Raw genomic sequence first — 19,032 nt, 5'->3', positions numbered from 1 at the left:
TAATAAACTTGAAATGCCTATTACACATCTAAGCAGAGTGGCGTTCAGGGGACATGTTCGGACCGGAAAGAGAATAGATCATTCTTTCCTTCACAAATGATTGAAAACCTACGGTGTGCCAGGCTCTGGAGGTAATCGTGAGAATACCCACAAAGATTCTCACGACCTCACCTAACGGTGAGACAGGTTATAAACAAGTCGTCAATTAAGCGCAGTAAAATGTGTAAAGTCTTAAGCTCTTCAAATGGGACACAATGTTTAATTGCTATTGTTGTTTTTAAAATTCAGAGTATTGTAAAAGCTAAAAGATGGGCCTTGGGATCTAGGAGCGCCTCCTCCTCCCCCACCCATGGTAGCCAGATATCCCCGCCCCAATGCGGGCCAGATTTCCAGCAGAGCGGAATGGCCGCATTGCGCAGGTGCGGCCTCAGTCCGGCGTCCTAGGAGACGGACTCCGAAAGTCTTTGCGCAGGCGTATTGCAAGAGGCCGTGAAAGCCCGAGGCCACGGGACGGGGCGGGGCGAGTTCGGAGTGCGCCTGCGCACAGCGCGCTCTCGCCTGAGGAGCCGCAGTATCGGGAGCGCCAAGGCGGTGTTTCGGTAGTCTCCGACCCGCCTCTCCCGCGAACCCGGCGTCGTTGGACCGCACCGCGGACGGGGACGTCCGCCGGTCACGGAGGTCGTCACAATGCCGGTAAGGAGAGTTGCTCAGCCTCTGGGGTTCTTCCTCGTGTCAGCGGCCTGGCCCGGTGGCGCGGCCGTTGCCATGGAGGCGCGGAGCGGGAGGGCTACCGGGGTGGGGCGGGGCGGGGTAGGGCTGGGCCGGGCTGGCCGGAGCGGTTGGGGAGCCTCGCGGGTGGACCTGGGCCCGTGGAGGGTCTAGCCTCCCCTGGGAAGGACCTGGGGCAGGCGTTGCCGCCTTTGTCGCTGCTGCATCCCGCAAGGCCTGTGCTCCTTGACATAAAGGCTCTGTGCCAGAGGATGCGCTCTTTCTCCCAGCCCTGCCCGCTGGGTAGGGTGTTTAGGAGCTGTCGCGGAGGGTCGGCTTTGGATGCCTCGCACCTTTTGGGGTCTCTGCGCCGCGGAGCCAAGCTCCAGAATGCAGCTCAGCTTGGGCTGTCTGCCCCTACTCCAGCCTCCTGAGTCGAGTTGTCTGTCTTTCCTCTCGTGACGCTCTAGCTTACAGTGCAGAATGCAACCCGTAGGTGTCTTTGTGTGAGGGGAATGAGTGGTGGGTGTATTTGTCTTGTAGGATTTCACAGATTGTTATCGTGCAGTTAATAAGGGGGCGTCGTAAGTCCAGAATTCAGTCATGGAGAACATGAGCTGTGTCCGGTTATTACTGGTTGCGAGGCCTTGGACAATTATTTAATCTTGCTGGGTCCTTCATTCCTACATAATTAAACTTTCCCACATGGGGCTGTTATCCGCATGAAACAAGATAGTGTACAGGAGACATGAAGGACAGTGCTTGACGTTTGACATTAAATGCTTAATATTTGTTTCTTGTCTGTTGCTTTTGAGTTATTTATCAGATTACACAGCATATATTGGGCACCAACCACATGCGAGGCACTGGAGATACAATATTGAGCAAAACCATCCAGGTTCTTGAATTTGGGAAGAGAGAAAGTTGCCTCACAGAGCAGAGGTGAAAACCATACATAATTACAGAGATAAGACACTTAACATTAATGAATGAAGTGAGGGGGTGGCATGCAATAGATAGAAGTAGATTCTAGTGAAGTGTGAAGTGTTGCCATGTAGGAATGCTGGCCTACAGATGTCAGATCATTTATTTTTTAAAGAGAATCTAGAAATTGTTATGTTTGTGAAATTTGTTTTTAAATTTTAGCATCCAGTCAAAAGATTTTTAAATACTGTGAGCTGAACAAAAGACATTTGTGGGCTGAATTCAGCCCCTTGACTACCTGTATGGAACCTCTGGTTTAGATAGAAAAATGTTAATCAAATAAGGAGCGGAAAAAAAAAAAAAAAGAATTGTAACTGGATGCAGAAGAAGAAGAAAGAAGGGTGCTCTAGGGGCCTATACAAGGATTTGACCTTGTCAGGGAAGTCTTCCCAGTTGAAGGAGCTGTTGAACTGAGCGCTGCAGGGTAAGTGACAAGGCGGGTGAGGAATGTTCTAGGCAGAAGAAACAGCACCTTGAAAGGCCTGGGATGAAAAGGAGCGTGGTTAACAAGAAAAGGCCTAAAAGAAAGCGAATGTGGCTGTGGGTAAGAATGCTGAGCAGGATAACTTGTGAAATAAGACTGCAGAAGTAGCCTTGGGCCAGAGCCAGATCTTACAGAATACCTTAAGGATTTCGGTTTTTTTCCTAAGGTCTGTGAGAAACTGCTGAAGAGTTTTAAATAGGGGAGTGACATAATTAGATTTGTGTTACAGCTGACTGCAGTGTAGAGAATAGAGTGTAGGGGAACCTAATTAGATATAGGAGTAGTTAGGCATCTCATAATGTGGGTTGAGATAATGATGACCTAGACTAAGACAATTGATATAACCTGTTCCTCCTCAATGTCAGTGGCTCATGTTTCTTTAATGCTTAGAAGAGTATCTGAAACAGTAGGAATTTAGTATCTGTTCAACTAAACTGTTAACTTCTTCACTTTAATAATAGGATTATATTTTAATATAGATTTTTAATCATAAAATTTCAAAAATTGAAACTTTTCATATACAGATGTTCATAAGGTTAGAGTCAAGCCAAAACATTTTTCTCTGAGATTGGGTTTTCTTTTCTGTCTCTCACTTGTCTTTTATAGAGAAGGTAAACTATATATGGATATGTTACTGGGAAAAGGAAAATAAGAATTACCTCGGTTCTTAGTCACCCCCCCAAAAAAGAATTTTTGACAAGAGACAGAAAGCGTGATATAAACAAGATTTTTATTAGTGAAGTAAAAACAATAGTAAAAGATAGTACACTCCCAAGAATTGGGAGTGGGCCAGTCCAAAAGAGGAAAAATGGTGCTGTTCCTTTGTTTTTCCTGTTTTTATAACCAGGTTTCGTGATTGATTGATTGACAACTAAGGTTCCCTGCGCTCTGGCACGCCTGTCCCATTTTGGGCAGGTTCATTGAGTCAAGTTATACCAGGTCCCCCTCCTATACGCAGCTGCAGCTCTTTGATTTTAACTGGCTTCTTTTACTGGCCCTTATTTAGAGAAAGTAAAAATTTCTGGAGTCTCTTTTACTGAACGCAGACACGCTTGCCATTTTCTGGGTTATTCCTTTCCCCTTCCTCTCCGCCTGCCCAGTGCTCATTTCTGTCTAAACTGCCTAACAGATATATTATTTGATTTAAAAATTTACTAATGCATTATAGAAAATAAAACTAAAAGTATCAGGAGCAGAGGACTTACTACTATATTCTTATTAAGGTTATTAACCACGTTCACGTGTGTTTTCCTAGCGGCAGGAAACTCAGAAGTCAGGGACTTTTATTCAAAAAGATCGGTCTCTAATATACTCCCTCATTTTCTGCCTAAATAGCATTAACTATAAATGTAAATTAAAGTTCCTCTTTCCTCATTTGTATTGTGAAAGAAACTATTTTCATTTTTATATCTTTTAATAAGCTTTTTCTATCTATCTGTAAGATCTTTAATTGCATTTAACAAATATTCATGGAGTGCTTAATATGTGCAAGGCACTGAGATGGCAAAGTAGCCTTTTTCAGATTTTAAATTTAATCTGTTGAATGTAAAAGTAAATGCTCTCTTCATTATTTGTAAATATTTTCTCCACCAGATCAATAAATCAGAGAAGCCGGAAAGCTGTGATAATGTGAAGGTGGTTGTTAGATGCCGGCCCCTTAATGAGAGAGAGAAATCAATGTGCTACAAACAGGCTGTCAGTGTGGATGAGATGAGGGGAACTATCACTGTGAATAAGACTGATTCTTCCAACGAACCTCCAAAGACGTTTACGTTTGATACTGTTTTTGGACCTGAGAGTAAACAGCTGGATGTTTATAACTTAACTGCCCGACCTATTATTGATTCTGTTCTTGAAGGCTACAATGGTGAGTACTTTATATAGTTGACTTTTAAACAACTTTGTTGAGCTGTTAATAATATCCAATGAATTTAACCCATTGTAATTACAATCAAATTGTACAGTTTGATGAATTGTAGTAAATGCATACAGTTGTGAAACCATCACCACAATCCAATTTAATCACCTCCAAAAGTTCTTTTATGTCCATGTGAAGCCCCACCCCCAGGCAACCACTGACCTGCTTTCTGTCTATAGTTTTGCCTTTCCTCAAAGTTTCACATAAATCAAATCGTACACTATCTCATCTTTCTTATCTATTTTCTTTCACTTAGTGTAATATTTTTGAGAGTCATCTATGTTGTTGCATGTATCAGTAGTTTGTTCCTTTTTATTGTTGAGTTGTATTCTGTTGTATGAATATACTACCTTTTATGTTTTTTTATGAGAATCTGAATTATTCTCATTTTTTTGCTATTAAAAGTAATGCTGCTTGGAATATTCTTTTAAAAATCTTTGTGCAGATAAGTTTCAGAGTTTCTCTTGGGTAGACACCTGGGAGTGGAATTGCTGGTTCACGTGGTTAATATATGTTTATCTTTTGAAGAAACTGGGAAACTGTTTTCCCAAGTGGTGACTATACTACTGTTATTTCCCAGCAGCATGGTATGAGACTTCCAGTTTCTTCACATTCTCACCAGCATTTAGACTATCAGTCTTTAAATCATAGCTATTCTAGAGGACCTGTGGTGATATCTCACTGTTTTAATTTGTATTTCCCTAAGGATTAACCATGTTGAACACCTCCTGTGCTTATTGTACATTTGTGTATCTTCTTGGTAAAACATCTCTCAAAATATTTATCTATTTTAAAATTTGTTTGCCTTTGTTCTTATTATTGAGTCATGTTCTTCATATATTTTGGATTCAAATCTATGATCAGATATGTGATTTGAAATTTTTTTCTACCAGTCTGTGGCTTGTCTTTTCATTTTCATTTTCTTTTTTTTTTTGATTTAATGTTACTATTATTTTTAATGGCGGTACTGGGGTTTGAACCCAGGACCTCATGCATGCTAAGCATGCACTGTACACTGAGCTATCCCACCCCTGCACCCCCCCCACCCCGCTCCCGTCTTTTCCTTTTATTAATGGTGTTTTTTGAAGAGAAATGTTTTGTATTTTGATTAAGTCTAGCTATCAATTTTTTCACATGCTTTTGGTGACATAGTTAAGAAATTTTTGACACACCCAAGACCATAAAGATTTTCTCTTACATTTTTAGCTAGAAGTTGTAAACATTTTAGGTCTTAAATTAAAGTCTATGATCCATTTTGAGTTAATTTTTGTATATGGTATGAGGTGAGTTAGTTTCTTTCTCTTTTTTTTCCCCTTCTTGCCTTATGGATATCCAGACATTCCAGCACCATTTGTTGAGAATGTTCTTTCCCTTTTGAATTGTCTTTTGTCAAGAATCAGCTGACTGCAGATGTGTGGGCTTATTTCTGATTTGTCTATTCCATTCCATGTCTATCCTGTGTAAGTTACTATATCTTTATAAAATGTTTTGAAATTAGGTAGTATACATTTTCTAATTTTGTTATTCTTTTTCAAAGTTGTTTTGCCTTTCTAAGTCCTTTACATTTTTGGAATACCTTGTCAATTTCCACAAAAAAAACTACTAGGATTTAGATAGGCATTATATTGAATTGTTATTCTGGCAATATTGAGTCTTCCAATCCATGAACATATATATCATAGACATATTTATTCTATCTTATTTATGTCTTGCTTAACATTTCTCTCATCAGTATTTTGTAGTTTTTAATTCACAGATCTTGTACTACTTTTGCTAACTTTATTCGTAAGTTTTTTTGATGCTATTGTGAATAGAATTGTTTTCATAATTTCCTTTTTGGAATTGTGCATTATTAATATACAGAAAAGCAATTGATTATTTTAGTAGATTTTTAAATTGAGAAATAATTTAAATAACATGAAATTTGTAACTTTTGCCATTTTACAGTGTACAAATCAGGGGGGGTTAGTACATTCATAGTGCTGTGCAAACATCACCATTATCTGTTTTCACGATGTTTCTATGATCTCAAGAAGAAACTCTGTACCCATTAGCAGTTACTCCCAATTCATTCCTTCCTACCCTGGCAACCACTTACTTTCTTTGTGTATGAGTTTGCCTATTCTGGGTATTGTATATACATAGAATTATATAGTGTGCAGTCTTTTGTTTCTGGCTTTTTTTATTTAATTGAAGTGTAATATTTACAGTGTTATGGTGTCTGGGTTCTTTTACTTAGCATAATGTTTTTAATATTCATCTATGTTGTAGCATGTATCAGTACTTCATTCTTTTTTATGGCCAAATAATATTTCATTGTATGGATACGTTATATTTTGTTTATCCATTCATCAGTTAATAAAACATTTGGGTTGTTTCTGTTTCTTGGCTATTATGAATGATGTTGCTATGAACGTTCTTGTACAAGTTTTTGTGTGAACATGTATTTTTGATTTACATAAGTATCTAGGAGAATAATTGATGGATCAGAAGGTTGACTGCTAGAGTGTTTTCCACAGTGGCTGCACCATTTTTACATTCCCACCAGTAATGTATGGGATTTCCAATTTCCCCACGTCTTTGCCAAACTTGTTATTATTTGTCTTTTTGATTATAGATGTCCTAGTAGATGTGAAGTGGTATCTCATTGTGTTTTGCAATTGATTTTTGTATATTGACCTTGTATCCGGCACCCTTGCTACACTTGATTATTATTTTTATTATTAGTAGTAGGCTTTGGGGGTAAATTCCCTAGAATTTTCTACATACAAGAAAGAACATGTCTGAAAATAAAGATAGGACAACTTCTTTCTTTCCAGTCTTTTTATTACCTTAATTGCACTGGCTAGACTAGAACCTCCAGTACAATGTTGAATAGAGATGATGAGAATGGACATTTTTATGTTGTTTCTAATCTTAAGGAGAAAGCATTCATACTTTTACCTGTGGTATGATGTTACCTGTGGTGTGATATTACCTGTAGATTTTTCATAGATACCCTTTATTAGAAGGAAGAAGTTCCCCTCTGTTCTTAGTTTGCTGAGAGTTTTTTTTTCCTTAGGAAGAGGAATTATGTTGAATTTCTCCAAATGCAGTATTTCTTGGAATTAGTGAAATTATATGTTTGTTAATATCATCAGTTATAGTGATTTATTTTTAAATGTCAAACCAGTCATGTCACTTAGTCATGGTGTATTATCCTTTTGTATATTTGTGGATTTGATTTGCTAAAATTTCCTTTAAATTTTTTGCATCTGTGTTCATGAGGGATATAAATATATAGTTTTCTTGCAATGTCTTTATCTGATTTTGGTATTAGAATAATGCTAGTTTCATAGAATGTGTTGGAAAATATTCCTTCCTTTTTAATTAACTGGAAAAATTTGCCTAGAATTAGTATTACATCTTTTCTAAATGTTTGGTAGAATTCACCAGTGAAGCCAACTGGGCCTGAAGGTATTTTGGGGGGAAGGTTTTTAATGACAGATTCAGTTTCTTTAATAGATATAGGAATATTCAGGCTATCTATTTTTTTCACTAGTGGGCTTTGGCAGTTTGTCTTTTATAGAATTTGTCTATTTCATTTAAGTTCTTGAATTTATTGGCAAAAAGTTGTATATCTCAATCCTCTATTCTTATGTTTGAATGTAGTGACGTAATCTTTCTCATTCCTAATGTTGGTAACATGTCTTCTCCTTTTCTCTTGATTAGTTTGGCCAGAGGTTTATCAATTTTACTGGTTTTCTCAAAGAATTGACTTTTGGTTTTATTAATTTTTCTTTTTATTTTCTGTTTCATTGATTTCTGCTTTGATCTTTATTGTTTCTTTTCTCCTACTTACTTCAGTCTTTTTTTTCCCCCTACTTTCTTAAGGTGAAAGCTGAGGTCATTGTTTTGAGACCTTTCTTCTATTCTAATACAGAGGTTTATAAATTACTGTCCTAAGTACTGCTTTAGTGGTATCCTACAGATTTTGACATAACTGTGTTTTCATTTATATGCAATGCAGAATACTTTCTACTTTCCCTCTTGATTTCTTCTTTGGTTCCCAGCTTATTTAGAAATGTCTTAGCTTCCAAATGTTTTGACATTTTTCCAAAGATCTTTCTGTTACTGATTTCTAATGTAATTCCATTTTAGTCAGACAACATACTTTACAAAATGTGGATCTTTTGTTTTATGGCCCAGAAGGTGGTTTATTATTATTAAATGTTTTGTTTATACCTGAAAAGGACGTGCATTTTGCTATTGTTGAACGGAGTGTTCTGTAAATGTCCATTAGGTCAATTTGTTTGATAATAGTCAGATTTTCTATGTACTTAATTATTTTCTGTTTGGTCTATTACTGAGAGAGGGTATCGAATTCTCTGACTATAATTTGGTATTTGGCTATTCCTTTCAATTCCATCAGTTATTGCTTCATGTATTTTGAAGCCCTGTGAGTAGGTGCATAAATGCCTAAGAGTTTTGTGTCCTTTTGATGAACCTATTTTCATTATGAAATTACTCTCTTTATCCCTGGTAGTAGTCTTTACTCTGAAACCTACTTTGTCTGATTGTTATAAACATTCTAGCTTTCTTTTGATTAGTGTTTACATGGTATGTTTTTTTCTATCCTTTTGCTTTTTCTTTTCCTTTTTTAAAATTTTTACATTTCTTTATTGAGTAGTTACCATTTTACAATGTGTCAAATTCTAGTGTAGAGCACAATTTTTCAGTTATACATGAGCATATATATATTCATTGTCACATTTTTTCTCTGTGAGCTACCATAAAATCTTGTATGCATTTCCCTGTGCTATACAGTATAATCTTGTTTATCTATTCTGCATTTTAAAATCCCAGTCTGTCCCTTCCCACCCCCCACCCCCTTGGCAACCACAAGTTTGTATTCTATGTCTATGAGTCTGTTTCTGTTTTGTATTTATGTTTTGTTTTGTTTTGTTTTGTTTTTTAGATTCCTCATATGAGTGATCTCATATGGTGTTTTTCTTTCTCTTTCTGGCTTACTTCACTTAGAATGACATTCTCCAGGATCATCCATGTTGCTGCAAATGGCATTATGTTGTCAGTTTTTGTGGCTGAATAGTATTCCATCATATAAATATACCACAGCTTCTTTATTCAGTCATCTCTTGATGGACATTTAGGCTGTTTCCATGTCTTGGCTATTGTAAATAGTGCTGCTATGAACATTGAGGTGCAGGTGTCATTTTGAAGTAGGGTTCATTCTGGATATATGCCCAGGAGTGGGATTCCTGGGTCATATGGTAAGTTTATGCCTAGTCTTTTGAGGAATCTCCATACTGTTTTCCACAGTGGCTTTCCTTGCTTCCCTCTCCCACTCTTAATGATTTAGATGTCTTCTTTTACAATTTTGTGTTTATTCTTTTTGTAATTCATGGCAGTTATCTCCTTTCCAGTTATGAGTTTCTCATTTTTGTAGCATCCTGTTTCTTTTCTATTTAGAGTAGACCTGTCAATATTTCTTTCAGCATGGGTTTAGTGTTGCTAAACTGTTAGTTTTTGCTTGTCTGTGAAGTTCTTGATAGCTCCTTCTATTCTAAAGGATAGCCTAGCTGCATAGAGTATCCTAGGCTGCATCTTTTTTTCATTCAGGACTTTGAATATATCTTGCCACTCCCTTCTGGCCTGTAGTGTTTGTGTAGAGAAATCAGCTGAGAGCCTTATGAGGGTTCCCTTGTAACTCACTCTTCGTTTTTCTCTTGCTGGCTTTAGGATCATTTCTTTATCCTTGACTCTGGCCATCTTGATTATGATATGTCTTGGTGTGGGTCTGTTTGGATTCTTCTTGTCTGGGTCCCTCTGAGCCTCCTGCACCTGGATATCTGATTCCCTTAGGTTTGGGAAGTTTTCAGTCATGATTTCTTCAAATACCTTTTCAATCCCCTTTGTTCTTTCTTCCCCTTCTGGAACCCCTATTATGTGTAGATTGGCACGCTTTGTATTATCCCATAGGTCCCTTATATTGTTTTCATTGTTTTTTATTTGTTTTTCTCTCAGCTGTTCTGATTGGGTGCTTTCTGTTGTCCTGTCTTCTAGGTCACTTATTTGTTCCTCTGCATTATCTAGCCTGCTTTGTACAGCATTTAGGTCAGCTCTCATCTCAGCAAATGAGTTTACTAATTCTACTTGGCTCTTCTTTATAGCTTCTATTTCATTTTTGACGTATTTTATATCTCTAAACACTATTTCTTTTAGTTCCTTCAGTAGTTTGATCACTCCTTTTTTGAAATCTTGATCTAGAAGGCCATCAGTGTCTTATTTCCTTGATCGTGCTTTCAGGGGATTTCTCTTGATCTTTTAATTGGGAGTGGTTCCTCTGCTTCTTCATATTGCTCATATCTCTCTGGCACTGTGGCTTAAGGAGTATCAGTTATCTAGTTCTCCTGCAGACGGTGTGCTCTTAATGATTTTATCAAGAGGTCTTTGTGTCTTCACCCTGTTTTGTGAACTCAGCTTGCTGCTTCCAGAGGCCCTCTGTTGGCGCCCTCGTCTGTGCTGCTCCCAGTGGTTGTCAGCTAGCAGATCGAGCCCCCTCCCAACACTGGGTCAGGTGCTGAGCTCTTACCTGGTGGGCGGGTGGCGCCCCCTCCCAGCACCGTGGTCAGGTGCTGCGTTCCTGCTAGGAAGGCAGGTGGCCGCCCACCCTCTCCCGGCGCTCTATTCAGCTGCCTGCTCTGCCCTGGGTCGGCACTCCGAAGGCAGGCTCGGGGAAGACCATGGAATGGCCCCGTCCCTGCTCCATGCCAAATCTCAGCTCCTCGTTTGTCTTGGCAGTGCGAGTTCTCTGAGGTGCCAGGGCAGAAAGATCCTATCTGCCTCGGGCTGTAAACAAGTCTCAGTCGTGCCTAGGAGGTTGCGGAGCCCCTGGGTGCAGTCTATCCTTTTTCTTTTAACCTATTTGTGTTCTTGTATTGAAAGTGCATTTCTGACAGGTAGGTGTGCTGGAGATTACTAAGATCACCCAAGGTTCAGTGATTGCTAGGAGGGCTTGTGGGACTCAGCATATAGTTGTACTTATGACTTTGGTTCTTAGAGCAAACAGGATACCAAAAAAAAGAAAAAGAAAAAGCAGCTTTCTCCTCTCTGGGAGTGTGTCCTACAAATTCTAGCTACCTTGGTCTCTCTGGACTCTAGGCTCCTTCTAAACTCAGGGAGTCTGCCAGTGACCACTACTTGGGTTTCCCCTCCTACTCCATGGCTTGGATTCTCTCTCAAGACAGGAGGCTGGGCAATCATAGAGCCACCTTACCTGTTTTCTATCTTTCAGGAATCACAGTTCTTTGTTGATTGATGTTCGTTGTCTTGAAAATTGTTTCATTTATTTTGTCTGCTTTTTGTTTCAGCCAGGAGAGTAAATCTGCTTCTTACTTCATCTTTGTTGGAAGCAGAAGTGTAACTTATTTAATTTTGAATTAACAGAATTATGTGTTTATAAAAAATAAATGTTATACAGAGTAGTTTGTGAATGTCAAGAGACTTTTCACCTATTTCCCAGTGTATTATGCTGACTGAAGATTGTTGATAGTAACAAATAGAAAAACATTTTGAAAAAGAACAAAAATTAGAAACGTGATAGTATATAATGCAGTTTACTCTGCAGTATTCAAATGTGGTTTAACTGTAAATTTTTGGATTTTCAGCAGCAAGTACCTAATCCTTCTACCACTTAAGAAAGATTTTTTTAAATTAATAAACTGTTTTAGAGCAGTTTTAGGTCTGTAATAAAATTGAGCTGAGTAAGAGAGTTCCCAAAATACCCTTTTTCCCCCAAATCCCCTACTATTAACATCCTGCACCACAGTGGTTAGTTTTTAGAATTGATGACCCTGTGTTGACACATCATTATTATTCAAAGTTCATAGTTATGTTGAGGTTCACTCTTGGTGGTGTATACTCTTGGTGGATTTGGGCAAATATATGATAACATGCATACACCAGTTATAGTATCTTACAAAATTGTTTCACTCTGTACTCTACCTATTCACCCCTCCCTCCCCACAAAGCCTGGCAACCCCTACCTAGTCTTTTTACTGTCTCCATAGTTTTGCCTTTTTCAGAATGTCATATAGTTGGAATCATATAGTATGTTGCCTTTTCAGATTGGCTTCTTTCACTTAGTAACATGCTCTTAAGTTTTCTCCATGCCTTTTCATGGCTTGATAGTGCATATCTTTTTAGTGATGAATAATAATATTCCATTGTCCTGATGAACCACAGTTTATTCACTTGCCTACTGAAGGACACCTTGGTTGCTTCCAAGTTTTGGCAGTTATGAATATAGCTGCTGGTGGACCTTCTGCCATTTAAAATATATGGTTAGTAGATAAACAACAAGGCCTTACTCTTTTTTTTCTTGTATATATATATATATTTTTTTTTTTTTTAAATTAAAGTATAGTCAGTTTACAATGTTGTGTCAATTTCTGGTAAAAACCTACTCTTTAGTACAGGTAACTATATTCAATATCTATGCTAAAAATATAAATTAAAAAAGAAAAATATATATAGTTAGGAAATGAGACTAGGTAAAATCTCAAGTTATTTTTAGTTTTTAAAAACTAATGTTATAAGAGAAGTTCATGTTAAAGGAAATGATAGCATTAGATTTGTTAAGTTGGCTTTTAAAAACTAGAAATTTGGACTCTTAATCTCTGAAAATAAGATGAGATTCTTTAATTTTAGCAGATATCTGGGCCACTTTTCTCAGCTTTAAAATTGTAGATTAATATCCTTTTAAATAAGTAATCTGCATATATTTAATACATTCTTAAAAATTACATTGCATAATTAATTTTGAACATAAACTTTTTTTTGATTATTACATACTGGTAAAATAACATGGGCTCTGGAGCCACAGGGACTGTGTTCAGATCTTGTTTCTGCCGCTTACATGACATTGAGCAAGTGGCTCAACCTCTCTAAGCCTTTGTTTCCTCAAATAAACTAGGCATATAAATAGCTCTTAGGATTGGGGTAAAAATTAAATAGGAATGCATGTAAAATGGCATTGAACATAGAAAACGGTCAGTAAATGATAGCTATTGTGTTTGTTCTAAACCGTAGTATATGAGTTCATGATATTTTTAGCTTCTTTGAATGCAGTAAGTTATATTCTTAATGGCAGAGTTTGAAATACTTAGTGAATTAGAAAAAACTAAAACTTTTTTTATTCCTGTGTGTAAAAGTAGTTTCTGTTGTGGTTAATTTATTTTCATAAGAAGCCTGAAAATGATGACATGAGGCTAACTGAATAGAGTGGGAGTAGTTGAGAATCTTTTTTTCATTTATATTGTCACTTCCTCAGCTGTCTTCACCTACTGTACTGTCTCCTGAGGAAATCTCATCCACTGCCATGACTTAAGCTGGCAGATGAATCTCACCCATCCACCTGCTTGCTTGACACATCCATTTGGTTGTATTACAGACTTAAAGCTCATTGCCCCTAAACTGAATTCGTGACCTTCCCTTTCATACTGTTATTTCTCCTAGTGGTGTTCATCATCTCAATACATAGCATAGCCATACATCCCCTTCATCAAGCCAGATTCCTCCTTCTCTCTGATCCCCTTATGACTAGTTATTTCCTGAGTCCTGTTGATTCTAACTGCTAAATATGTCTGAAATCTTTCCACCTTTCTCATCCCTTCTCCTGTCAGCACATCACCTGGCTAAACACTTCTACCCTCTAACAGGTTTCTTCACATCTCCCCTTGTTTCCTTTGAATTCTTTGTACACAGTATAGTGACTATGATGTCACTCCTGACTGAAAAATCATTCTATGGCTTCACTTTGCTTTTAGGATAAGCTGTAAAAGCCTTAACATGCTCTTCATCATCCTGTGTGATTAAGCCCCTGCCAATTTCTTTAGCTCTGTCTGCATCTACCTTCCTCTACCATCTCTGTTTCTTCCATTCTGGTCTCATTTCATTTTCTCAAAAATCTTACTCTCTTTTTTTGCCTCTTGCTGTCCACTCGGTTTCTGTCTAATTCTTGCTCATGTATCGGATTGTATCTTAAACTTTTCCTCTTCTGGAAAGCCTTCCCTGACCTCCTCCCCTTTTTTCCTGCATCAATTCTCCTGCCTGGATTATGTCTCTCCCTCACATCTAGAACTCTGTGTCATTTCCAGCACTCATCCTGTTTATGATTATTTGACCACTATCTCCTCCCCAAGATTATACACACCAGAAGATTAAAGATTGTGTTCATTTTGTCACTGTGTCTCTGGTGCCTAGCACCATGCCAGACTCAGGTGTGTTGTAAATATTTGTTGAATGAATGAATTTGGGTATTTAGAAAGTTTAAGTTGTATCTGTAATTATCTGTAGTGATTGTATTGTCACCTTTTTTTGGTTAACTCCCTCTATTCCTTACAACTATTACTTAAAATTTTTTTTAAAAAATAATGAGCTTATTTTAGGATTAAAAACTACCGTTTAGGAAAAACTACCATTTGCCAGGCATCATGTTGGTTGCTTGAAGTAAATTACTTCATTTGGTTCTTACTATCAATGTAGACTAGTAATTCTGACCATTTTACAATTGAGATAATCTCTGGGTAGATACTTGCTAATGTTAAGTGGCTGAAAAGTGGCAGATATGTGGATTCACACTGAGGTCTTTCTACTCTAGAACCTGTGTTCTTTGGTTGTAATTATACTACCTTCTCCAATTTAATGTCCACAGCAAGTAATTAATATATACATTGTAAGAAATTTCTTATGATTAGCTACAATTTAAGATTTTACATTTATCTGATTGACTCTAATACTTTAACAGTGCTTTGCTCATGTGGCATACAGTATATTTGTAATTGTTGATAATAAGGGTGAAGTTTATACTAGAATAAATTTAAAATTCAGGGTAGAAATTGCAACATAGTGTCAAAGGAAATAATTGTAGAGGTATGCTATGTTCTGTAGTATTAGACTCTAAAAAAGTGATTGATTCTCTTCATAATTTTCAGGGACTATTTTTGCATATGGACAAACTGGAACAGGCAAAACGTTTACCATGGAAGGTGTTCGAGCTGTTCCTGAACTTAGAGGAATCATTCCAAATTCATTTGCTCACATATTTGGTCATATTGCAAAAGCAGAGGGTGATACAAGGTAAAAGAGAATTCTTTTATTTTCTAATATGAGAAGTACAAACATAAGAAAGATGTAAAGGTACAAATTTTATAAACACATTTAAAAACTGTTCTTACAAATACTTAACTGTTTTTAATATTTAAAAAATCATGTTTTATTTGCAGATTTTTGGTTCGAGTGTCTTATTTGGAAATATATAACGAAGAAGTTCGTGACCTTTTGGGCAAGGATCAGACACAGAGGTTAGAGGTAAGGATAATTGAAACTGGAGTACTTTCCAAAACAATAGAATGTGTACAAAATTAAGGTCTTTTTTGTACGGAAGGTACTTTTAGTGTTTTACTTATTTTTTGGCCCAGTAATATGATGACACGGTTCAAAAAAAAATATTTTTAACATTTATGCATTGAAAAGTCTTTTTCCTACTTCATTTGCCCCATTTCTCCCCACCCTAAGATAACTACTTTCAGTATCCTTTCAGTGTTCTTTATGTAAATACAAACAAATATAATTTTACTTTACTGCAAAGTAGCATACTGTATGTATTGATTTTTTTAAGTAATATTTTTAAATTAAAATTTTTATTGAGATAAATGTAAATTCACATACAGTTGAATAATACAGAGAGATTAATTACTCTTTACACGGTTTTCCCTAGTGGTAACATTTTACAAAGCTGTAATGCGGTATTACAGCCATTGTATTGATACAATTCACAGATCTTACTCAAATGTGCCCAGTTTGTCTTGTACTAGTTTATGTTGTATACTGTTTTATCACATGTGTAGATTGATAAATCCACTACCACATCAAGTACTAAACAGTTCCACCTCAAAGATGCCTCATGTTGCTCTTCTATAACCACATCCACCTCTTTTGTGACCGCGCCTCTCTGTACCCATCTCTAACCCCTGACAATGTGTAATCTCCTTTCCAGTTATACAATTTTGACGTTTCAAAAATATAATATAAATATAATCATAAAATATGTAACCTTTTGGAATTGACTATTTTCCACTTGGCATAACTCCCCAGAGATCCATTTGAGTTACTGCATGTATCATTAGTTCATTCTTTTTTATTACTGAGTAGCATTGCATGGTGTATATACATACCATAGTTTATTTAATCATTTACCTGTTGGAGGACATCTAGGCTATTTATAGTTTGGGGCTATTGTGAATAAAGCAACTATGAACATTCAAACACAGATTTTTTTTATGTCAAAATAACTTTTTATTCTCTGGTATGAATGCCCAAGAGTACTCCAAAATTGATGTCAGAAGTTTTTAAAGTGTCAAAAATACAGGTATTAAGACTAATCATGAATGTCATCACAAATGCTTGTGTTTTCTGTCTTTTTCCTGAAGGAAAAACTAAACTTTCTGATTGAGAAACTCTAGTTTGAGTACTTTTGGGTAATAAGTTCTCACCAAAGACTGCTTTCATCCGGCATCTTAGAAAAGGGAGGTGTGAAATTACATGTGTAAATATCTGATAATCACAAAATTTGTCAATTGGTACGTTATGCTTTTAACTGACAAATGTAGCTGATTCATATTCATTATATTGTTAAGCTGAGATATAATTCATCCTTTTAAACTGTAAAGTTTACTGATTTTTAGAATAGTCACAAAGTTATGCAACCATTCTAATGTTCTAATTCTAGACATTTTCATTACTCCAGAAAGAAACCCCATGCCCTTTAGAAGTCGCTCCCCATTCCCCCTTCCCCCTGCCTCCTGGTAACCAGTAATTTACTTTCTGTCTCTCTGGATTTGCCTATTGTGGACATTTCATCTCAAGTGGAATCATACAGTTGTGGTGTTTTATGTCTGGCTTCTTTCAGTTAGTGTAATGTTTTCAGGGTTCATCCAGGTTTTAGCATGAATCAGTGTTTCTTTTCTTTCTTTTTTTTTTTTAGCAGTTTTATTGAGATATAATTTACATACCATACAAATTACCCATTTAAAGTATACAGCTGGATGTCTTTTGATATATTCATGCAGTTGTGGATCTGTTACCACAACCAATTTTAGAGCACTTTCATACCGGAAAGAGAAACCCTATACCACTTAGCTGTCACCTTCCAACCCCACTCCTCAATTTTCCCAGTTTTAGGTAGTTACTAACCTTTTTTTTTGTCTCTACAGATTTGCTTATTTTGGTTGTATCTTAAAGGAATAATACAATGTGTGGCCCTTTTTTGAATAGCTTCTTTCACTTAGCATAATTTTTCATGGTTCATCCATGTTGTAGTATATACTGATCCTTTTTTTTTTTTTTTTTTTTTTGCTGAATGACAGTGCATTTTAGGGATATACCACATTTTATTGGTTCTTTCATCAGTTGAACATTTGAGTTGTTTCTACTTTTTGTCTGTTATGAATAATACTGTTATGAACATTCCTTGTACAAGTTTTTATGTGAATACAGGCATACCTCATTCTATTATGCTTCACTTTATTGTGCTTTGTGGATATTGTGGGTTTTTTTTTTTTTTTAACAAATTGAAGGTTTGTGGCAATCATGCATTGAACAGATCTGTCCAGTACCATTTTTCCAGCAGCATTTTCTTTTCTTTCTTTCTTTTTTTTAAATTTATTAATGTTTTTAATGGCGGTACTGAGGACTGAACCCAGGCTCTTCGTGCATGCTAAACATGCACTCTACCACTGAGCTATACCCTCCCCCTCCAGCAGCATTTTCTTACTTCACGTCTCTGTGTCACATCTGGGTAATTCTTGGAATATTTTGAACTCTCAGCCAGCAAAAAAGATGATGACTTTTTGAAGGCTCAGATGATGGTTAACACTTTTTAGCAATGCTAAAGTTTTTTAAGTATTTTTAAATTAAGGTACAGACATTATTTCTTTTAGACATAATGCTTTTGCACACTTAATAGACTACAGCATAGTGTAGTGTAAATGTAACTTTTAAAAGCACTGAGAAACCAAAAAATTTGTGTCACTCACTTTATTGTGGTGGTCTGGAACTGAACCTGCAATATCTTCAAACTATTTTTTTCAGTTCTCTTGGTTATACATCAATGAATGCAATTGTTAGATAATGTGGTAACTAATTTTGACCATTTGAGGAACTGCTAGACTGTTTTCACAGTGGCTGTGCCATTTTACATCCCCATCAGCAATATATGAAGTATCCAATTTCTCTGCATCCTCCTCAACGCTTGTATTGTCTGTCTTTTATTATAGCCATTTTAGTGGGCTTGATTTCCATTGCCCTAATGGCTAATGATGTTGAACATCTTTTCATGCCATTTGTTTATCTTCTTTGGAGAAATTTCTGTTCAGATCCATTGCTCATATTTAATTGGGTCTTTCTCTTTTGGTTACTGAGTTGTAATAATTCTCTATATACTGCAGATATAAGTTTGTTAACAGAGATATGATTTCCAGAAAATTTTTCCCATCTATGCATTGTCCTTTCACTTTCTTGATATCTTTTGAAACATAAAAGTTTAAAATTTTGATCATGTCTAATTTATTTATGTTTAGATTTATTGCTTGCACTTAGGTGTTATATCTAAGAAACCATTGCTTCATCTAAGTCCACAAAGATTTATGCCTTCGTTTTCTTCTAAGAGGTTTTTTATTATAGTTTTAGCTCTTATATTTGGGTCATTCATTGTGAGCTAATTTTTTGTATATCTTGTGAGGTAGAGGACCAACTTCATTCTTTTGCGTATGGATACCCAGTTGTCTCGACACCATTTATTGAAAAGACTATTTTCCTCCCATTGTACTTCGCTTTTTTTCACTGAACAATGGTTTGTGGCAATCTTTCCATATCAGTG

At 36.5% G+C, this 19,032-nt stretch overlaps 1 protein-coding gene across 5 annotated transcripts in view; it reads left to right on the top strand.

Annotated features, from left to right (window-relative positions):
• Positions 1-524: 524 nt before the first annotated feature.
• Positions 525-19,032, top strand: part of KIF3A (kinesin family member 3A) — a 200,079-nt gene continuing 181,571 nt past the window's right edge. For all 5 annotated transcript variants that reach the window (XM_074360637.1, XM_045507830.2, XM_074360636.1 and 2 more), the window contains exons 1-4: positions 525-693; positions 3,770-4,043; positions 15,089-15,233; positions 15,380-15,464. In XM_074360637.1, the coding sequence (XP_074216738.1) occupies positions 688-693; positions 3,770-4,043; positions 15,089-15,233; positions 15,380-15,464 (510 nt within the window). In that variant the 5' untranslated portion in view covers positions 525-687. The remainder of the gene's footprint in view (positions 694-3,769; positions 4,044-15,088; positions 15,234-15,379; positions 15,465-19,032) is intronic.

Source organism: Camelus bactrianus, chromosome 3 (assembly GCF_048773025.1).
Source record: "Camelus bactrianus isolate YW-2024 breed Bactrian camel chromosome 3, ASM4877302v1, whole genome shotgun sequence".
Taxonomy (NCBI): Eukaryota; Metazoa; Chordata; class Mammalia; order Artiodactyla; family Camelidae; genus Camelus; species Camelus bactrianus.
Note: the sequence above shows the minus strand (reverse complement) of the source record. Positions and strands in the feature narration are given on the sequence as shown.